Here is an 18,370-nt window from a genome sequence, read left to right on the forward strand (position 1 = left end):
TATACTTGAGCCATCACCCTCTTCTCTCCCAGCCCTTTACAGGTAAATTTACCTTACAGGTAAATTTCTTTTAATTTTACTATGGTTTATCCTTCCATTCTTAGATAAATGGTAGCCCACTATACACACTTGATTATTTATTTATTTATATTTGACTTAGCAAGTATGTCTTGGAGATCACTCCATAGTAGTAGAGAGAAATATTTCTTATTCTTTTTTATTTATACATTGTACCCTGTTGTGAGGATGTATCACAATTTATTTAACCAGCCACCTGGTGGTGGACATCTAGGTTGTTTCCAGGCTTTATCATATATTTTTAAGAATCTATTTTTACGCCTAGTGGGAAAAGTAAAGGAGTATGCATGCATCATGTGGCCTAAAGAGATGATCCAGGCTCCAGACCATCCTTAGCAAAAGTATCTTTTAAAAGTGATGGTCTTCTATATCTCAACAGATGGAAGGGGGTTTAAGTGAAGGATGGTAGAGTCTAATTAAACAAGATGAAGACTTTGTTGACTTCTAAGTTGTTGATTCAAACAGTGGAATAAACTAGGAATTTAGTTCAGAAACTTAAAGACAAAACTTCCTCTCTCATTTTATTCTCTAACAAACTGATTTTTGCTCACCTACTTTCTAGATTTTATTCACGTTGTGCCCCAAGCTTAAAATGACCTTCCCATTTCTACCCCTCTGTTGTTCCGTGTTTATCAAGGAAGCCTTATACCATCCTTTGGGGTCTAGCTCAGTATCTAGCTTTACTGTTAGCGCTTTCCTGTTTGTGAACTTACATTAGATAAAATTTATAAAATCATTCTTTAAACTGTTAAGATGCCATGCTTTTGATAATTATTGTCAATGTATCCATGTATTTATTTATTTGTTTTAATTTTTTTTAAATTTAGTTTTTATTTATTTATTTTTGGCTGTGTTGGGTCTTTGTTGCTGTGTGCGGGCTTTCTCTAGTTGTGGCAAGCGGGGGCTACTCTTCGTTGTGGTGTGCAGGCTTCTCATTGCGGTGGCTTCTCTTGTTGCGGAGCACAGGCTCTAGGCGTGCGGGCTTTAGTAGTTGTGGCGCGCCGGCTCAGTAGTTGTGGTGCACGGGCTTAGTTGCTCCGCGGCATGTAGGATCTTCCCGGACCAGGGCTTGAACCCATGTCCCTTGCATTGGCAGGCGGATTCTTAACCACTGCACCACCAGGGAAGCCCCTCCATGTATTTATTTATGCATATATGCTTCAGTTCATCTATACAACCATTTATTTATTTGTATGTCTTCTAGAAGGCATGCACGTACTGTAAGCTTTCTACAGGTCATCAGCATGATTGGTGAAGTAAATATTTATGTTCGTCACTCTGAGGTGAGAGTCTAAGCAGATAAAACCTCAAATTCCATTTCTACTCCATGCTCTCCTGCTTCTGTAAATAAGCAATAGGCTTTATGTAATATATTGTTCTCTGTTGACCTCATTTTACATTCACTTCCTTTTTCTTATGGCATTGAGCAATCTTTGTTAATTCTTTATGATCTCTCACAGCAGATTCAAATTTCTCCTCTTAAATTTGGAGATCAGGTTTTATAACCTTTAATGTGTGTTAAGATGAAAATTTAGCTGTTACTTATTGTGTTTTGTGTACCCATGATATCTTAGAAAGTATGCTCTGTAATTATTTCTTTCATTTATCAAGTGATCTCTATGAGGTAGATATTATGATTTTTTTCATACAAAAAAACAGGTTAGAGAGATTACATGGCATGCTAAGGCTTGGCTTCAGTGATTAAGCTTTTGAAGCTGGAGTTTTTTCTGGAAGGTCACGATGACATGTGCCCGCAAGGTATATGTGCATTTAATTTAGATGTGAGTTTAAGTGTCCTTGTATTGGTGCTACTGACAACTTCTTCAGGATAGCTTGGGATGTTATACAAATAAGATTCTTGTTTGTTGAGTGCTTCATATACAATAGAAATTTAATAGCACTCCTTTATCCTATCTTGGGAGACTAAAAACAGTAAGGCTTTATTTAGCAATTTTTAAGGTCATAGCTTTGAAATGATAACTATGATGAAGCCTATATTCTAGATGCATGCCTATATTTTCTTAAGTCTTTATTTAGTGTCTTTTGGATTCTTACTGAATTATGTTTAATTCAAGTAAATTTATGTTTTATGGCAACTTTGGTCGTCTGGTAACAAAGCTCAGTGCATACTGAAGGCTAAAAACTTGCATGGAGGCTCAAGTTGGGAGTTTGTTAGAAAATGGAACATCTCTGGAGGAAGCAGAAGGACAGTAAAAGAAATGTTAGTTCGGGATAGGGTGAGGAGACTGGAAACCGAAGGCAGACACACATTTGTACACAAGGCAAAAATAGGTGTATAGGATCATGATCCCAAATTGTCATGAAAAGTTTAAATTATAATTTTTGTTCTCCATTTAAAAAAATAAAGAAATTTTAAAAACTGTAAATTTGAAGTTTTCTAAAACTTCATTTATCTAGAAAAGTATTCATTCCCTAGGATGACAATGACTGAAACACTGTAATAAAATCACATTTTTACACATGGAAGAATCTTAGATAAGAAATGAATTTCCTAGCAGATGACAAGAAGTCATCTGTGGAAATTGACCAAGTAAGAGGAGATTCTCTTGCTTTCTGAATTGAAGCTCGAGTGACTTGATGAGTGAAAAAAGTCAAGTCCGTCATTACTGATCAAGTGTCTAACGGGCCTCTCATACCTCAAGGCCTACAGAAGAGGGGTGCAGCCTGGGTGAGCTGCCTGATTAATTTATGGTAATGCATGGGAGCCAAGGACCTTATATTTTTTGAAAACTTTTATTTCATTCCTTTTTTAAAGCACATTTTTCAAAAGGTGAAGAGCTTTTCTTTTGCTGAAGTCGCATTGCCTTCTCTCAGCCAACGAACTGAACCATCCAGTCTATTAACTCAACAAAAACGACGTGAAACTTCATAAATATTTAAAGCTGCTGCTATGAATTAAACATTGGGATAAAGAACTAACTCCTTTCATTAAGCACAATGTTAAATAAATAAATAAATAAATAAAGCTCATGACATATTGCTAGGTAAATCCAATGTTTGAACTAATAATATTTCAGGTTTCTTTACACATTTACTTTGGGTAATGCTTTAAATAATTATATTACGTGTATTTGGTTTATTACAACAAAAGCAACTGATTTTAATGAAACATTTAGGGCTTTTTTAAAATTAATAAATGGCTGGTAAATGGGATTGGTTCAGCCCTTCAGAAAACAAAGCAATTAGCAGAACTCTGGGGCCAGGCGAGAAAAAAATGGGAAGAGTTTTGTGTGATTTTACACGTGAAGCTCAGTACAAATCACAAAAAATTGGGGAAGCATCAAGTCAGTAACCCTGTACCTCACTGAGCTTGATTCTGTGCTTTGCTCCCGGTCTGGTGCGTGTCTTCATTCATTGAATACACTGGGACAGAACACCCGCAGTGTGTCGGGACTGTGGTATAGCAGGGATACAGAGGTGATTAAGACATGGCTCCTGTCCTTGCGGGGTTCACAGTTCTACATCGACACTGATCAACCTAGATTCCTCCCTGCCTGCTGTGGGGGGCAGGGAAAATGGAGCAGAGCAGAATGGCCACTGAATTTAGGATTTAGAAGGTCTGAATTTGCCTTCTTCTATCACTGGCTATTTGGACATTTTTAGTCTCTTAAGGAACATCAGTTTCCCACCCTAGAATATGCTGTAATAATTTTTATCCTGTTGGAACTTTTGCAGAATGGAGTGACAAACCATTTATCAAAGATGAGTAGTATTTTTGTCTTACCTTGCAGTAATAGTTAAAAGTCAAAACTGTGATATCTGGCTGCACGTTCTCATTCTCAACTCCTATGCACTGTACCATTAATGCTGGAAATTCTGCTGGAAATTCACTTTGGCTGCATATTAATGATAGCTACTGCTGTTCTTTTAATATTCTCATAGGGAAAAATGTATTACAAAACGTTAAGAAGGATTTCTTTTCTCCTATAGTGGACTCTCTTGAGACTATAGCAGATTCCAAAGAAGGTTCTGTAGGAGGTTCTGTGGAGAACTATAGAAGATTCTCTCTTGGAGCTGAGTTTGCTTGAAAGGAATTAGCTGCACATCTGCCAAAAGTTGTAGGTTTTAGGAAATGCTCTAGGACAGTGACACTCAAACATTTTGGTCCTATAACCCCTTTAGGCTCTTAAAAATTATTGAGGCCCTCAAGAGGCTTTTGTCTTATCAGTCAGGAAGGATGTTGGTGTTGAGGAGAATAACTACCACAGCTTCCAGTGCTCTGCTGAAACCTCAGACGCATGGCCTTCTGGCCAAGAATCTGTGATTTCATACTGTTGGAGCATTCGCTGTCTCCCTGGGGACTGCAGCTGTCTGTGTTTGCTCTGGTTGACCCAAGAAAGAAGGCATACACAGATTTCTACGGAAGCTATGATCCCATGGAAGATTTTGAGGAGACGAAGAAGGCTGGTACAAAGTGATTTTGGAATGTAAAGAATTTCTTTGGATTGAGTTCCATGGAAGTTGGTCACTGACCTGTGTTCCTGAGCTATGAAACATGAATAAGTAGGCTAAGGAAAAGTTTCTTTTGATAAATAATTAAAAATACTGTGTATGTGAGGGGGGAGAGCTTTTCTTTATGTCAGTTATACCTATGGATATTTACCATATTAGAAATTAAAATTGAAAAAATTTTAAACTATTAACCCATTTAAAATATATTAGTATTATGGTGAACATAAATAACATTTTAATGCAAAATAGGCGTATTTTCTAAAACAAATTATTAAGAAGTGTGCCATGGTTTTTCATTTTAGCAACTCTCTAATGTCTGGCTTGAGTTGACGTTAGTTGGATTCTAATATCTACTTTTTTTTTTTTAAATGAAAGCTTCTTTCTTTCTTTCTTTATTTTTGGCTGTGTTGGGTCTTCGTTTCTGTGCGAGGGCTTTCTCTAGTTGCAGCAAGTGGGGGCCACTCTTCATCGCGGTGCGCGGGCCTCTCACTGTCGCGGCCTCTCTTGTTGCGGAGCACAGGCTCCAGACGCGCAGGCTCAGTAGTTGTGGCTCACGGGCCTAGTTGCTCTGTGGCATGTGGGATCTTCCCAGACCAGGGCTCGAACCCGTGTTGCCTGCATTGGCAGGCAGACTCTCAACCACTGTGCCACCAGGGAAGCCCCTCATATCTATTTCTGCGTTCAGTCTGTTGGCAATAACATGTCTTGTAAAAACTCTGGAAAACTCCACTGTACATCATAAGAGAATGAGAGTGAAAAAGGCAAATAATGTCTTAGTATTAATTATTAAAATAGTGTTGACCTCTTAGACTCCTTGAAAAAAGTGTTGGGCACCTCTCTGGCTCCCTGGAGCACACCTTGAGAACTGCTACTTTAGGACACGTCTTTTGCAATAGTTTTTAGACTATGAAGTATTAATGATATGGCACAAAAATGAGCAAAGTAAAGGGAATAAAAGGGAATCAGTTGAATATCCTTGGCCATTAAATTAGGAAGTCAAGGGCAAACCCAAGAGATATAACCTTCATAATAAGATTTTTATCAAACTATTAGAGAATGATCATTGTTTTAGTCATTGGTAAATACAATGGGGCTGTCATTTGTAGTAAATACGTTAGAGAAATTCATGTTCTTATTTTGTTTTTTTTCTTATTTTAATATATTTAAAATTAAAAGAGGCTGAATAGGTAGTAGATAATATTTGAGAAAGGCACCAAACAACAAAAACACCACTTATTTGCCTGTGATAGTGGTATATCTAAGTCTCAGTTTATTTATTCAGTGGTGAAAGTAATAGTAGCAGCAACCACGTAAAAGTGTTTGGGAAGTTCCAGGCATTTAAACCTCACAACAGCCCTCTGAATTAGGTGGCCCTCCCCCTCCCCCTCCCCCCTTCCTTCCCCTCTTACCCTCTCGCCTTTCCCTCCCCTTCCTCTTTCCCCTTCCCCTTCTCCTTCCATTTCCTCCTTCTCTCTTTCTCCTCCCCCTCCCCCAGCCCCCTACCCATTTCTTCCTCCCATTTTACAGAAAGGATGGTTAAAGAATTGCCAGAAGTCACACACAGCTAAGCAGTAGCTAGATGACCGGTGGGCATCCTGGCTCTAAAGTTCTGCTTTTAGTCTCCCCTCTGCTCTCCCCCTCTCCCCAGTGCTATACAACCCTTCTTCGGTACCTGCCTTATTTGGATTTTTATGACAATATTACTATATATATCATATATCTGCATATATAATATTGTATATATAATGCCATATATTATGTATATAACAATGAATAATAATATATGTAAAGGGTACCTGGCACACACTAGTGGTTGCTCCTACTCTTTCTCATCTCCCACCTGCTTTTAACCAAACGTGGTTTGTCTTGACTTCTAATCTTTCTTGGCTCTTGAAGGTCAGTTAACTCGAGTTTTTTTTTTCTGCTTTGGTTTTTATTGTCTCTTGTTCTCTTGGCCAGTGGTATTCACACTCCTAGTACATGATCTGGTTCCTTGTCTGTCAGACTTCACATATTGACTCCCTGCAGGTTTGGGATCATCATTACAACAGGATTGTTCTTCCTTCTGACTGGAGAAATTCTGCCAATTTCATTGTCACCACTCTGAGAATAACTTCTTTCTATAGTTACAGTTTTGTTGTGTTTCATTAAAAAAGGGGTTAGATACTATAAATCCTTCCTATATTAATGGTATTTATTTTATTAGAGTTTCAGATTGCCAAAAGACAAAACAGGCACCACCAAGATTGGCGACCTGGCGCCCCAGGACATGAAGAAAGTTTGCCATTTAGCCTTAATTGAGCTGACCGCCCTCTATGATGTATTGGGTGTTGAACTGAAACAACTAAAAGCTGTGAAAATCAAAACAAAAGGTAATTTTGAAATGAAAAACAGTTGGATTTACTCCTAAAGTAGTAAGAATGAGCTTGGCTTTTTAGAAGTATTCTTCTGGGGAGTGGGAAACACCTACAAAATAAACCAACACATGAATACATCTAAAGTTCAGATTCTAAAACATTCCCTTCAAAATTTTTGTAACTTGATAAAAATACACTGTCTCCTTGATTATAGAAAATAAAGACATAATCAAATATTTAATTATCATAGAAGGAAATTCTGAATCAAGGATTCTTAACTCAAATGCTCTCTCCTTTGAAAACTGTATTTAAAAACATCTGGTACATACACTTACTTATTTCTAAAACTGGATCTTGAAAAATGACTTTAAGATGGTTAATCCTGATCAATTACTTTTGCTTACTTATTTGATGGCAAATACATAGGCAGTTAGTAGTCTGTCCCTTTGTTCATTTGCATTCTACTTTTAACTATTCTGCAAAAAATATTCTTCCCTCTTAAGAAAATAATGCGACTGTGGCACACAATATCGCTAAATTGTGCTTCTCACAGGTATGTGTAGTTCTTTATTCCTTTGTAAGCAGCTTGCTTTACCCATTATGTAAATAGACTTTATTTTTTATAATATGATAGAGAACAGACACCTCCTCAGTTTCTGTTTTTTCCAAGATTTTATTTGTCTGGAAATCCAGATAATTTTCTATTGACAAAGCTTTTCTGTTTAGGAATCTCTGACATCTCATTTAACTTTAAAGGTATCTCTTACAGAGAAACCAAGAATGGAGATTATTGAGTTGCTATGGTAACGATAGCAAAGACAAGGATTCACCTGATTTAAGTTTTAGAGGCAATTCCTCTGTAGGATTGAAGTGTACCTTCCCTTCAGGTCCTCTCTCCCATGCTGGGCCCCAGAAGACCTCATTCTGTGTTCTGTTCCTTTGAGTGAGTATTTTAGCTTAAGGCTTGGGATGGTGAATTTCTGAGTCAAACAGTTCTTCTGGTTTTCCACAAGTCCATTATAGATAATGAAGACTTCAGATGCTTTTTCAGAAGCTCATCACAAAGTCTTCTCCAGATACAAAATAGAAATATAATTTAAATAGTTGTGACTCAGTGTTCAAGACTTTAAAAGTGGCTTAAAGAGGTCTTTTAATTTTATGTTTTAGAATTGCCTCCTAGCAGAGAGAGAAATATTAAGCCATTCTCATTAAAAGTATCACTATTAATATAATAGATTTTCTTTCCATCTTTTTTATATTTTTGTATTTTATCTAAGATATTTATCTTATAAACTAGACTTTTGACATTCTTAAAGGTCACACTTTTCTTAGTTCCTAAACTAAAAGTTGTTTACTGGGTTACTAGCATTCTGCTGAAGGTCATCTCTATTGAGTGTCACGGTTTCCAATGTCTGTTTTCACATCACAGGATAATCCCCTGTTCCGTGTTCACAAATGATTTATATCTCCCCTGATAATGTGTGTTACACTTCTGAGCTAACTATTCACTCAGTGATGGGCGTGGGGTAGGAGGTTCTGGGGAGAAGCTATGCTCACATCAGACTGAAGGCATATGATTTTAATTTAGAAAAATTATAACTTATTACCTGTCATTTCTTCTGGAGTTATTCCCAAATATATAAAACTACAAATTTAAATTCACAAAGACCAAGTATCTACTATATTTTCTAAAGGAAAACATTTGTAGAACAAGCTCATAATGTTGGCTGATTTCTCAAAAAGCAAATATTTATATTTTGCTGTATTGTATTCAATAGAATGTTGAATGTCAGAGATGAGTGATATTTGTTTTAAGCCAGAACTTTTAATTTGATTACATTTAGTAAATTATTTGCATATTTTGCATATTCCCACAGCACTCTATTTCTCATATGTAACAGTTTATACTTTTCTAATTATTTTGGTGATGATTTGTAATCATTTGTTTAGTGGTCTTTACTTGCTAGATTTCTTTATAAGGCAGGGCCAGAATTTTCCAATTAGGTTGTGTTCACCTAATTGGTAGACAGTGTCACTCAGTCATTCACTTAGGTGCTCAATAAATAGCTGTTGGATCGAGTGACAATATCAGGAATCTGAAGCCTTAACATTTTTGCATTAATATTTTATAGGTTGATGAAAATGAAGAAATTTTATTTTTCTATTGCAGATTCTGGCCTTTTTTGTGTTCCATTGACAGTACTGTTAGAACAAGATCAGAAGAAAGTACCAGGAACTCGAATACCCTTGATATTTCAGAAAGTAAGTAGGCCTGAATGGGTCAGCATAGCGAGAACATACTTGAGCTAATAGTGTTTTTTGGTTTTTTTCTTTTTGCATTCATACTATTATAATATAGTTTTCCAGTTGATATGCTCTTTTATTTTATACTTTGATTTTTCTATTCAGGAAACAAATTTGTTTCAAGGGTTTATAATTTTTATTTCATGGTGATGATTTCAGTGTTATTACTTGTAACTGTGATTACCTGGCATCATTTTTCTGTTTTATATTAGCTGGCTTTGTATAATTGAGATTTCAGTTCTATAATACATAGGAGTGGGAACTGCTAGTAAATTTCTAGGGAATTGAATCCTCATGAATATTTCACGCCTGTATGTATTTTCTAAGCTTTCCTATTTACAATGAGGATGTCCAATTTAATTTACTAGTGCCTACTTCAAAAGTAGGCAAAGAAACCATAAAGTAGAATTAGAAAATGATTGCTAAACTATGAATTCACTTGTGTAGTCAACACTCAGTTATTCATAAGACAGTTATCTATGACAATATAGAAACTTCAGTCTAACCTCTGAGCCATCACTGTTTAGAAACACAGATTACATTTGATAAAAGACAGAGAATGCCCATGAGGAAGGTAGGTCAAATCAGTTATGGGCTACCCAAGATGCGGATTTTTGCAACAGCCCAGACATCTCACAGTTCCTGAAAGTTCTGGGGTAGCAAGAATGGCAGTGGGAACTTTCACAGTTGTTTGGCTCAACAAACTCATTCAATACTCAAGCTCAATCTACCTGGCGCTAATTCTTCCATTATTCCAAGCCAGTCATTTACTGTCTTACCTACTAAGCTCTGACTTCTTCATTCCTCATATTCACCATTACATCCAAACCTGTGTCTCAGTGTTTCTCCTGATGGACTTTGTTCTACACAGCTTGTTCTACTCACCGGCTTCTGCCAGTCATTGCCTGCAGAACCTGTGTCTGTGTGGATAGCTGTCAGCGGTGTCTGTGAAAACAGAGAGATGCTAACAAACGTAGGCCATATATTCAAATTCTTTTAATGGCAGTAAAGGGTGCGAGTTACTTATACACATGGACAAAGCAGGGATCTCAGCGGGATCCTTTCCAAGTGTATTTGGGTTCTCCAGAGAAACAGAACTAATAGGAGATTTTATCTCTATCTATCTATCTATCTATCTGTCTGTCTGTCTGTCTGTCTGTCTGTCTAGAGAGATTTATCTTACAGAATTGAGTTGTGTAGTTGTGGGACGTGGCAAGTCTGAATTATGTAGAGCAGGCCAGCAGGCTGGAAACACGGGCAAGGGTTAATGTTTCAGTGTCGAGTCCAGAACCTGCAGGCTGGAGACTCCTGCAGGGTTTCTGTGTTACAGTCTTGAGGCAGAATTGCTTCTTCTTTGGGGAACCTCAGTCTGTGTTCTTACAGTCTTCAGCTGACTGGGTGAGGCCCACCCACGTTATGGAAAGTAGTTTGCTTTACTCAAAGTCTACTGATTAAATGTTAATCACATCTAAAAATACCTTCACAGCAACATCTAGACTGGTGTTTGACTGGTATTCGACAACCGGGCACTGTAGCCCAGCCAAGTTGACACATCAGATTCACTGTCACATCAGCGAAGAATAAGCTTTGGTCTTAACAGAAGTCAGTGTTGCCTCCTGATCAGGCCCAAGATTGCATCCAGCCCCTTATCATTTTCTCTTGAAATTGTTTTCGTATTTATTTATTTAGTTAGTTATTTTACATTTTTGGTCGCTTCAACATTCTGGAGACTCAGACTGCCCACCAGTTTGAAGTCATTGGATAAGAGCCTTAAAGGTTTTTGGTTCATATAAAAAATAAAAGGGAACATACAGAGTTTTCTATTAGATAACACTCATCTGTTGGCATTCCCTCTGAATTATAAGCAAAAGAATCAGTGATCTATCATGAAAAATATTTTTTGATTTATCAGCTGACAACTCAATTAGGTATTCCGTTAATTTTGTAGAAAGGAAAGAATTGGAAACCACTGATTTGCAAAAATTCTTATTACCATTCTTTAGAGGATTACATTTTCTCAGTTATTGAGAAATATATCTCAAAAGGGCTTTAACAAAGCTTAACTAATATCTGTAAATTGTATCTGTTTCTTTTTTTCCCTACTTAGAGGCACATTGTTTAAACCATATTCTCAGAAAGGGTTGGGGAAATAGAAATATTCTTAATTTTTATCTGTGGCAAAATTCTGCCAAATTAGCAAATCCTATTTTCACCATCAAACTAATCAGCCAAATCAAAGATACTTTGTATCAAAAATGTCTGACTTCATATTCATTAGTTCATAAATTCATATAAGTATGTATTATCTATTTGGGGAAAACCTATGAACATTACTGATAAATTTTACAGTGTATCTTATAAGATAAATTACTAAAAGCAGCATGATTAAAATATATAGATCATTATATTAAAATATATAGATCATTATTCTCCATTTTTAAGTCTTGAAAATAAAAGGAAAGCTGTAAAGCATTATTTATATTTTAACAATGGCAATATAATGTGGTAGCAAAAAATATGTTATTTTCAAAGTGAGAAATATGAGAAAACACCTGGCATTCCTTCAGACAATGTATATATATATATTTATTGAGTGCTGGTATTCAGCATTAGAGACTAATAAAAAGAATTCAAATATAAGAATGCAGAAATTACTCTCATTCAGTTATTTAGAAATCATCAAATTTTCCTGTGTATTTAATAAAAGCAAAATTCATATACTGCTAAAAACTAATTTGGTCCAGCTACTAGCTAGCATACAATTTTATTTTTTGTTAATAGAACATTTTATAAGATGAAATAAAACAAAAATTACATGTACACTGAATAAATGTTGCTTTGTATTTTTTGATAAATTTGGTTTTAAATACTTTATTAAATAATGCTCATTTAATCTAAAATAATTTATGTAAAGATTTTTGCTGTGGGTTTTTATCCAGTGTAACTTGAAAAATGTCTTAGAAATCACTCCAATTGAATATTTTAAAATCATGTGCTGCTTTGGTCAAAGATGCTTCTTCTTTCAGTTAATAATAAATCTTTGGGAGAATTTTGAGACTACCCTTTGCTTTATTCTTACCTGACTCCCTCAAGATCATTGCATTTTTTGGCCATAATCCAGGGATAGAAGAGGTGGGGTCATTAAAGAAAAATTGCCCTGTCTTCCAGTGCCTACGTGCTGGAAGAGCCTTGGTAAATCATTAAAGGAGGTTTTCCTGAAAAAAAAAAAAAAATTAAAATTTTACATTATTTTGGCAATCTGGAAGATTTTATGCCTTAGACTATGCAGAGAGTATTATAGTAAGCTTAGGGCTGAGTGAAGAGTAGGTTTGTCTTTCTGAAGAAGGCAATTGTGAAAGGAGGGGAATGGGTGATAGGAAGGAAAACCTATATGATGCTAGGAAATGCTATATTTAAACTGAGGACAAAGAAATTGATTTCTTTAAAATAGCAGAGTGCCCCCTAAAAAGCCTTTGTGTACTGCCCAGGGAATGCACGTTCCAGTTGGAAGTCTGCCAAGAAACTGACCACTTCTTTTATTATCTTCCTGGCGTCCAGTGTTATGTCATTGTAGTTTCTCCATTTGCCTCTTCTTGTGTGTTTCTGCTTTATTTTAAAACAAACAAACAAACAACCTTTGTTATTTTAATGGGGCTCTGGAGATAGAGAGATCTATATGTATTCATCAGGCATCGGCTATGATTTAGAAGCCCTATACAAGAACTGTTTTTTTAATTTAAGTGTACCACCAAAAGCTTAAAGCCTAAAAAGGAATATTTGCAAGCAGTTTTTTCCTTCATTCATAAATAATTCTTTCTTTGAACAAACTAAAAAAGGGATGTAAATAGGCAAATACTAGAATTTCATTAGATTTATTTGATTGCAGAACGTGTGTTTCTGAAAAAGCAGAAGAAATGCATGGTCTTAGTTGCTTTGAAACAATGAACGTGGGTCAGTGTCTGTTTGGGATAGCACAGCTGTTGTGTGAAATTATACACTTTTCTTCCAAAGGACCCAGCTTTTTCTAAATTACGACTAAAGTGTTGGGATGCATTGGCTTAAAGGATGGGTAGTGGTAGTGCAATAGCATTCAAAACTTCGTGAAATCCAGTTTACATGTCACTGTAATCAGTTTTCCTTTATTTATATATGAAATAGATGTTAAATTTGGAATTGTACCTGTTAAGAATGCCAAACTCAGAACGTTCTTCTGTTTATACACAGCTGATTTCTCGCATTGAAGAGGGAGGTTTGGAAACCGAAGGCCTCTTAAGGATACCTGGAGCTGCCATTCGAATCAAGGTAATTTCTTGGTTCTACTCATCTAAAACTTGTTTGTTTAATTATATTTTTGTATTTTAAAAGCCAACTTGTCCTCCCTGCCCCTTCTTCCCATTTTAGAAGACAAAATAGACCAAAACCCTCTTAACATTCAGTTTATATTTAGTTTTTCTACAGGCTCTTCTGATTTTTGTAAGTTTTGATTTTTTTTTTCAAAATCACGCTATTACCTGTAATATTACTGTGATAAATAAAGAGACAAATGATTTTAATCTCTCTACTGTGCAGACGTAAAATAGGAACTAAAGTAAACAAGCAAAAGACAAGGGTAGTTCTGTCCTTCTGATGAAAAGAGAACATGGTGAGTCAAAATATTCAGAGTGGGCTGGTGACAGCTTTAGTCAGCATGAGTAACAGCAATTGAATTGTTTTTTTTTTTTTAAAAGGGCAGGATGATAAACTCCACCAGGTGAGCAGAGTAGGAGACTTGACATTAGTCCCCCTGCATTATCAGTCTTAGTGAGCTGGCAAAATGAGACTGTCTAAACCACTCTTCTGACTGTTACAGTTCTTTGGCTCACTGGATCCAAGGGTAGCCTGGGTCTGGCTTGTGAAAGAGGCAGGGGGATTCCCAGCCTTCCCAATTGGAGTCCCCTATCTCCCTCCCCTGCTTTCTTTTCTCTCAAGATGACATTTCCTTCCCACTGTCCATGGATGCGGTATACCTTCCTCCTTTCTCTGCTCCCCAGCTCCTGTGCTAGGGAATAAAGTATCCAGTGAATGCATGGTACAAGTAGAATTACCCTACAGATGATGCACACTTCGTATGCCTCCCCTGGGTTTTGCATTGTACAGGGGCCGCATACTTGGAATTGTAGCTCTATCTGGAAAATTTATCCAGGGAGAATTTTTGGTCAGCGGTCATTAACAACCTCCTTTACCCTTATCCTCCAAATTCAGCTCCAGCTCTAAAAAGATAACACTCATTGCTGCCCACATCCAATATTTCGTCGTCCTGAATTTGTAAATCCAAGAAGAAATAGGATGGGGGAAGAGATATTCTCTGTTGATTTCCTTAAGATATATTGGGTATGACATCTTTAGAGCTGGATCGGGAAGAAATGACTCTTGGTGGTTGTACACTCTCCTTGCCTGTGACTGTGGCTGTGATGCGTCCAGGACTGGATTACTGGTCATAGGTTCCACAGTTTGCATCACCTGCTGATTTCAATAAGCTTCCTCAATTTAGGCGGACAGTTTCAGCCTACTTGCCTCTTACTACCTAGTGATCTCAGTTTAATAGGATTTGAGTAACCTGATATATACCCTGCTCACAAATGTCATTCAGCTTGTGTCCCCTGGGTCTGCTGTCCTGGTGCACAGAGGTCCCTGAAACTGTTTTGGTGCTCTTGTAAGTTTTATACATGGCCACTGTCTCACTTCATTTGCTGATACCTGCGGCAGTTTCACCACCAGTCTATCAGGGACGTTGTGTGTGATTGGGAGACGAGTTCTGTTGAGAAGTACATTCTCTTACAGAGCAAGAGTCCCTCAGAAACCAGTAATGTGACTTCATATTATCCATCTCAGCAAGAATACCGCCTCTCAGGTCACTATTCACGGCCCACATTAGCAGAATGCGACGGCCAACTCACAAGAGTCATAAGCACGTTTACTTTGCCATACAAGAGTGGATATGATGCGGATTTTACATTTTGACCAGATAGCTGGCAGAGGGATGAGTTCAACTACATGTACTTTCTTAGAAAGTCGATTAAGTGGATTCATCTGGCTCAACTCTTCAACACAGCCTCTTGTCACAGACTGAATGATGCAGCAGCTGGTCTGTTATAAATAATTTAAAGATAATGTGCAAAATTTTGGGTTGTCTTTCTTCTCCCCTCCCCACCACATTTCTTGGACTCTCCTCTCTCCCTCCCCCTCTCCCCTCCGCCTCTGTCCTCCTCTCCTTCCCCTTCCCTTCTCTTTCCTCTTTTCCCTCTCCTTCCTTCTCTCTCCCCGTTTCCCCTTCTCCCTCTTCCTCAGGCCTTCTCTCCTTTCCTTTCTTCCTTCACTCCCTCCCCCCGCACCTTCTCGCATCCCTCTCTCCTTCCAACTTTCTTTCCCCTACCCCCAATTTCTGGGTTCACCTTTTGTATTTCACCAATTACAAAAGTAATTGGGGTAGAGGATGGAATTGTGTTGGGAAGGGAAAGCGTAATAAATTTACCTTACAGGAAAAACAAAGAATGTTCCTTGGGAGAACAGTTTCAAATATTAGAAGGAAGTGACAGAAACTTGGAAGGATTTCTAACATAATAGGAGTTATGCCACAGTGAAAAAGCATATAGAAGATAGTAATTATGAAACTAAAATGATTTATTATTAATAATTTGGCAAATTTTGTAGAGTCCTTGAGGTAAATGAACTAGGTATTTCTAATTCTGCAAGGACTCCAGCTGCTTTTGGCAGCTGGCAGCAGCATGGCTGGGTCACTGACAGCCTGTGCATTTAAGACAGGTATACTGATGTATTTTCGTGCCTCATTTGCTATAGAATTTGGTTTTCCATTTCCCAGAGGTGACTCATCAGAGGTGGCCTTCTGCTTTAGGTCCAGAGATTGATTATGTATTTTGTTATGTAATGTACTTCTAAATAATTTAAAACATAGACTTGTTTCCTTTTTTTTTTTTTTTTTAGAGAGAATAATGTGTGAGGGCTGGAATTGTGAGGAATGCTTTCTTTTTTTTTTAAACTAAGTTAATTATTTATTTATTTATTTATTTATGGCTGTGTTGGGTCTTCGTTTCTGTGCGAGGGCCTTCTCTAGTTGTGGCAAGCGGGGGCCACTCTTCATCGCGGTGCGCGGGCCTCTCACTATTGTGGCCTCTCTCGTTGCGGAGCACAGGCTCCAGACGCGCAGGCTCAGTAATTGTGGCTCACGGGCCTAGTTGCTCCATGGCATGTGGGATCTTCCCAGACCAGGGCTCGAACCCGTGTCGCCTGCATTGGCAGGCAGATTCTCAACCACTGCGCCACCAGGGAAGCCCAAGACTTGTTTTCTTAATGATTTTTTAAAAGTTGGTGAAAAAGTATAGTATCTAAGTAAAGCCCCTTAATGTAAAGGCTATTTTAACTAATCTTTTAATTCAGCCTTTACTGCTTAAGGTTTGTTGCATGTCTAGGAAAATGTGTAAAGTTTCAGAATTTGGGGCCTTAGGTATCATTTTCATTGGTGAAGTACACTTGGGGTGGGAGGAGTAGTATTTTTCTGAGTAATAGAGAAGTGTTGGCCTTTAGTATTTTCAGATGTCTTTTCAAAAGAGTAGAACCTCTTATAAAGTGGGAAGTATATCAGTCTCAGCAGGAAAAAAAAAACATGCACTTACTGGTAGTTTTTTTTTCTCTCTCTCTTCTGCCTTTCAGAATCTTTGCCAAGAACTGGAAGCAAAGTTTTATGAAGGGACTTTTAATTGGGAAAGTGTTAAGCAGCATGATGCCGCCAGCCTGCTGAAGCTCTTCATCCGGGAGCTGCCCCAGCCACTGCTCAGTGTAGAATATCTCAAAGCCTTTCAGGCTGTCCAGAGTAAGTGCCATCCCTCTCTGAAGCAGTCCTTGTGCTGGTGCCATCCATATTAATTGCTGTAATGATATTTTGCATCGCAAAGATATATTTGGATAGACATCTTTACTCACTGATGTCAGCGAGTACTCAGATGGCACATGATGTTTTCCTTTACTTTTATAAATATACATCTCTGAGTAAATAGATAATAGAATGTTCTCTTTGGGTACGGATTAATTGCATGCCCTTTAAGCAATACAATATACATATTTTTGTGTTAAAACCTGGAAACTTCACACTTCTTTTTTAATAGGATGAATCACGTAAGCTCTGTGATACATTTTTCTTTCCAAGTGTTAAAAGCAACACTTACTGGAGAAGCTGTGGATTAACAGTTATCCTAAAAGCACAAGGAGATACGGCAGAGTCTGTGATTATTTCCTGAAAAATTAACTTCTGAAATTGTCATGCAGAAACATGGAACAAATCATTTGGCTGCTTCATTGGTTAGGGGGCGACTTTCCATTTTGTGGTCTTAGGCAAGCTCCAAATTAATGTCTCGAGTAGTTCTCAGTTTCTTTCCAGTGAACGGAGAGAGCTGATGAGGTACTTATACTGGCATAATTATACCTTTTAGTCATAGAGACCATCAAAAAAGGAAGAATGCTGTCACCACATTCTAGTGACCAAACCATACTTTAAGTTCCAAATTGGACCACTTTTGAGAGTGAAAGGGAGGCACTATTAATGATTATGCTGAACTAAAGTGTCAACCAGAACTGTTCCAGGCTATTCTTTTATTTTTAATTGAGGTATAATTGACATACAATATTAGTTTCATACGTACAATGTAATGATTCGATATTTGTATATATTGCAAAATGATCATCATAATATGTCTACTTAACATCTGTCACCATACATAATTACAGAAAAATTTTTGCTTGTGATGAGAACTTTTAACATCTACTCTTAGTAACTTTCAAATATGCAATATAGTGTTATTAACTATAGTTGCCATGCTGTACATTATTTCCCCAGGACTTATTTATTTTATAACTGGAAGTTTGTACCTTTTGACTCCCTTCACCCATTTCCCCTGATCCCCATTACCTATGGTGGTTCAGGTTGTTCCACCAATCTATTCTCTGTATCTAGGAGCTGTTTTGTTTTTGTCTTTGTTTTTGTTTTACATTCCACATATAAGTGAGATCATAGGGTATTTGTCTTTCTCCATCTTATTTCTCTTAGCATAATCCACTCAAGTTTCATCCATGTTGTTGCAGATGGCAAGATTTCATTTTTTTTAAAT

General features: G+C 37.2%; 1 protein-coding gene across 2 annotated transcripts in view; it reads left to right on the plus strand.

Moving 5' to 3' along the window:
- ARHGAP18 (Rho GTPase activating protein 18) overlaps positions 1 to 18,370 on the plus strand; it is a 126,201-nt gene that overhangs the window by 82,920 nt on the left and 24,911 nt on the right. For both annotated transcript variants that reach the window (XM_082474664.1, XM_082474665.1), the window contains exons 6-9: positions 6,758 to 6,923; positions 9,079 to 9,170; positions 13,437 to 13,514; positions 16,920 to 17,079. In XM_082474664.1, the coding sequence (XP_082330790.1) occupies positions 6,758 to 6,923; positions 9,079 to 9,170; positions 13,437 to 13,514; positions 16,920 to 17,079 (496 nt within the window). The remainder of the gene's footprint in view (positions 1 to 6,757; positions 6,924 to 9,078; positions 9,171 to 13,436; positions 13,515 to 16,919; positions 17,080 to 18,370) is intronic.

This window comes from Balaenoptera physalus, assembly GCF_965194825.1.
Source record: "Balaenoptera physalus genome assembly, chromosome: 9".
NCBI classification, from domain to species: Eukaryota; Metazoa; Chordata; class Mammalia; order Artiodactyla; family Balaenopteridae; genus Balaenoptera; species Balaenoptera physalus.